Raw genomic sequence first — 2,148 nt, forward strand, 5'->3', positions numbered from 1 at the left:
AGTATTGCAATCGGTCCAAATTTTCAAAATCGGGAAATGAGTGGAAATATCCGTTTTGGGGTCCCCTGATTCCAAAAATGTGGTTTTTAGCCCATGGTCTGTACGTTACGTACGAACGTACGTACGTACGTACTACAGGTTTAAATGGGAAAAAGTACTGTAAGTATTTTTCCATTTATTTGACGGGTTGATTCAACAGGCCTTCTATGGGCTGAAAAAATATTGATGAATGGAGGAGTTGCAATTGGGAAAATATTATTAATAAAAGGCCGATTCCTACGTAAAATGGTGTGAAAAATCCAAATCTGAGGTCAAAACTCCGAGAAAGTAACTTTAAAAGGTCAAAAATTCAATTTTTAATTGCCGTTCTATTGAAAAAGTTCAAAGAGTTGTGACGTCAGACTTCACGTAAAAATGCGCAGAAACGCTTGCGCACCAACAAACGAAGCGGGAGTCACGAATTATGACGTCATCGCCTACGGGAGCGTATGTCGTGACGTCAAACTTTACAATTTACCGCTATTTTTTAAATCGATTTATCTCGGTATCTAGAAGTCGTAAAAGAAAAAGAAAAATTCCGTTGGTCCTCATTTTTCCTGCTCTATGACTTTGAAACAACACCCAAGTAAGTGCAACTGATCTATTCCACTGTACTAGTTCTCATTTACCTGTGAAAGTCGTTCATTGAGTTTGATGAGGGCTTCAGTCTCCCCTCCCAACCATCGTATAAGAGGATCACCAAAGTCCATTTCCGGGTACTTGTGGAATTGTTCTGGTTTGGGTACGGTCTGAAATAGACTGACCTCTCTCTGTAGTGACTCAGACATGGTGCCGAATGTAACGTGTCTGAAGTCAATGTCCTCTTTAGGACGCGGTGGCAGACCTGAGAAAATAGAAACGAAATCAGTCAAGGAACATTATTCTTACCGTAAGAATACCGTCTAAAAACGGTAAGAATAATGTTAATACATAGGATGTCTAATATAAACCTAACAAATAATCAGTCAAGGAAGAAAAACTGCGTGGGAGCCGCTAGACATGAGTTTAAACATGGAAGGTGGCGCTCGAATTCAGTGATATGTTACGTAATGGTATTTCAGAAGATGATACTTTTTTATACATGGGCAAATAAAAATAAATCACACGTCCTATTTTGGAGTTGAAAAAAAAAAGAAGTCAGTTGAATACAAATACCGGACAGATCACCGAAGTTAAGCAACGTCTTGCATGGTTGATATCTGGACGGGTGACTGCCTGGGCCTGAGGTGCTGGGTTCAAATCCCGGTCGGGACGGAAATACTTACCAATACAGGATACTGTATGCAGGTACATCTTATAGGTGAGAGGCGGTACATTGCCATTGGTTTGAATCACAACCTCTGGATCCCACAGAGTATGAGACACAAACTCTTTCACCGTAATGTTGTTCTCAGCGCACCATTTCTTTACTTTTTTATCTCGCTTGTGCCATAGCGCCTAGGATATGAGAAATGGAAATATGTAATGAGAATCAATTCAGTACAAAAAATTAAAATTTGAAAAGTACCTATCAAGTAGAAGAAAAATAGGTCCTTATCTCGCTTGTGCCATAGCGCCTAGGAGATGAGAAATGGAAATATGTAATGAGAATCAATTCAGTACAAAAAATTAAAATTTGAAAAGTACCTATCAAGTAGAAGAAAAATAGGTCAGTTGCGCTTACTTGGTTGATGTTTCAAAGTCATAGAGCAGGAAAAATGAGGACCAACGGATTTTTTCTTTTTCTTCTACGACTTCTAGATACCGAGATAAATCGAATCGAGATCATTAAGGTGGAAACAAATTGCCCTGACATCAACTGCTCTCATGCAAACACACTGATATTGCTCTCATGTGACATCATGGGGAGCCATGTCTCATCAAATAAGTGTGACTCAAATAAGTTCTCCCAGAGTATAATCAGTAATTTGTTCACAAGAACTACACTGATGCTATCTCATGCTCAAGCTACGGGGCACAAATGTGATATCATGTGATACAAAGTCTGGACTACCACATCTCAGTGTGCCTTAAGTAGATGTTTAATTCTTCGATGTCTGTGTACATTTCTTCAATCTGCCCCCTCCTTTGATTTATTTGATTAATTCTGTGTCATTAATTCCTTTTTCT

At 38.9% G+C, this 2,148-nt stretch overlaps 1 protein-coding gene across 1 annotated transcript; it reads right to left on the reverse strand.

The window, feature by feature from the left end:
- Positions 1–653: 653 nt before the first annotated feature.
- LOC103522635 (cryptochrome-1-like) lies at positions 654–1,476 on the reverse strand (the record flags this gene model as incomplete). The annotated part of the gene is made up of 2 exons (XM_008487731.2): positions 654–883; positions 1,305–1,476. Coding segments are annotated over 2 exons (402 nt in total), but the record flags the coding sequence as incomplete, so codon positions are not given.
- Positions 1,477–2,148: the final 672 nt, after the last annotated feature.

This window comes from Diaphorina citri, unplaced genomic scaffold (assembly GCF_000475195.1).
Source record: "Diaphorina citri unplaced genomic scaffold, Diaci psyllid genome assembly version 1.1 scaffold9872, whole genome shotgun sequence".
NCBI lineage: Eukaryota > Metazoa > Arthropoda > Insecta > Hemiptera > Psyllidae > Diaphorina > Diaphorina citri.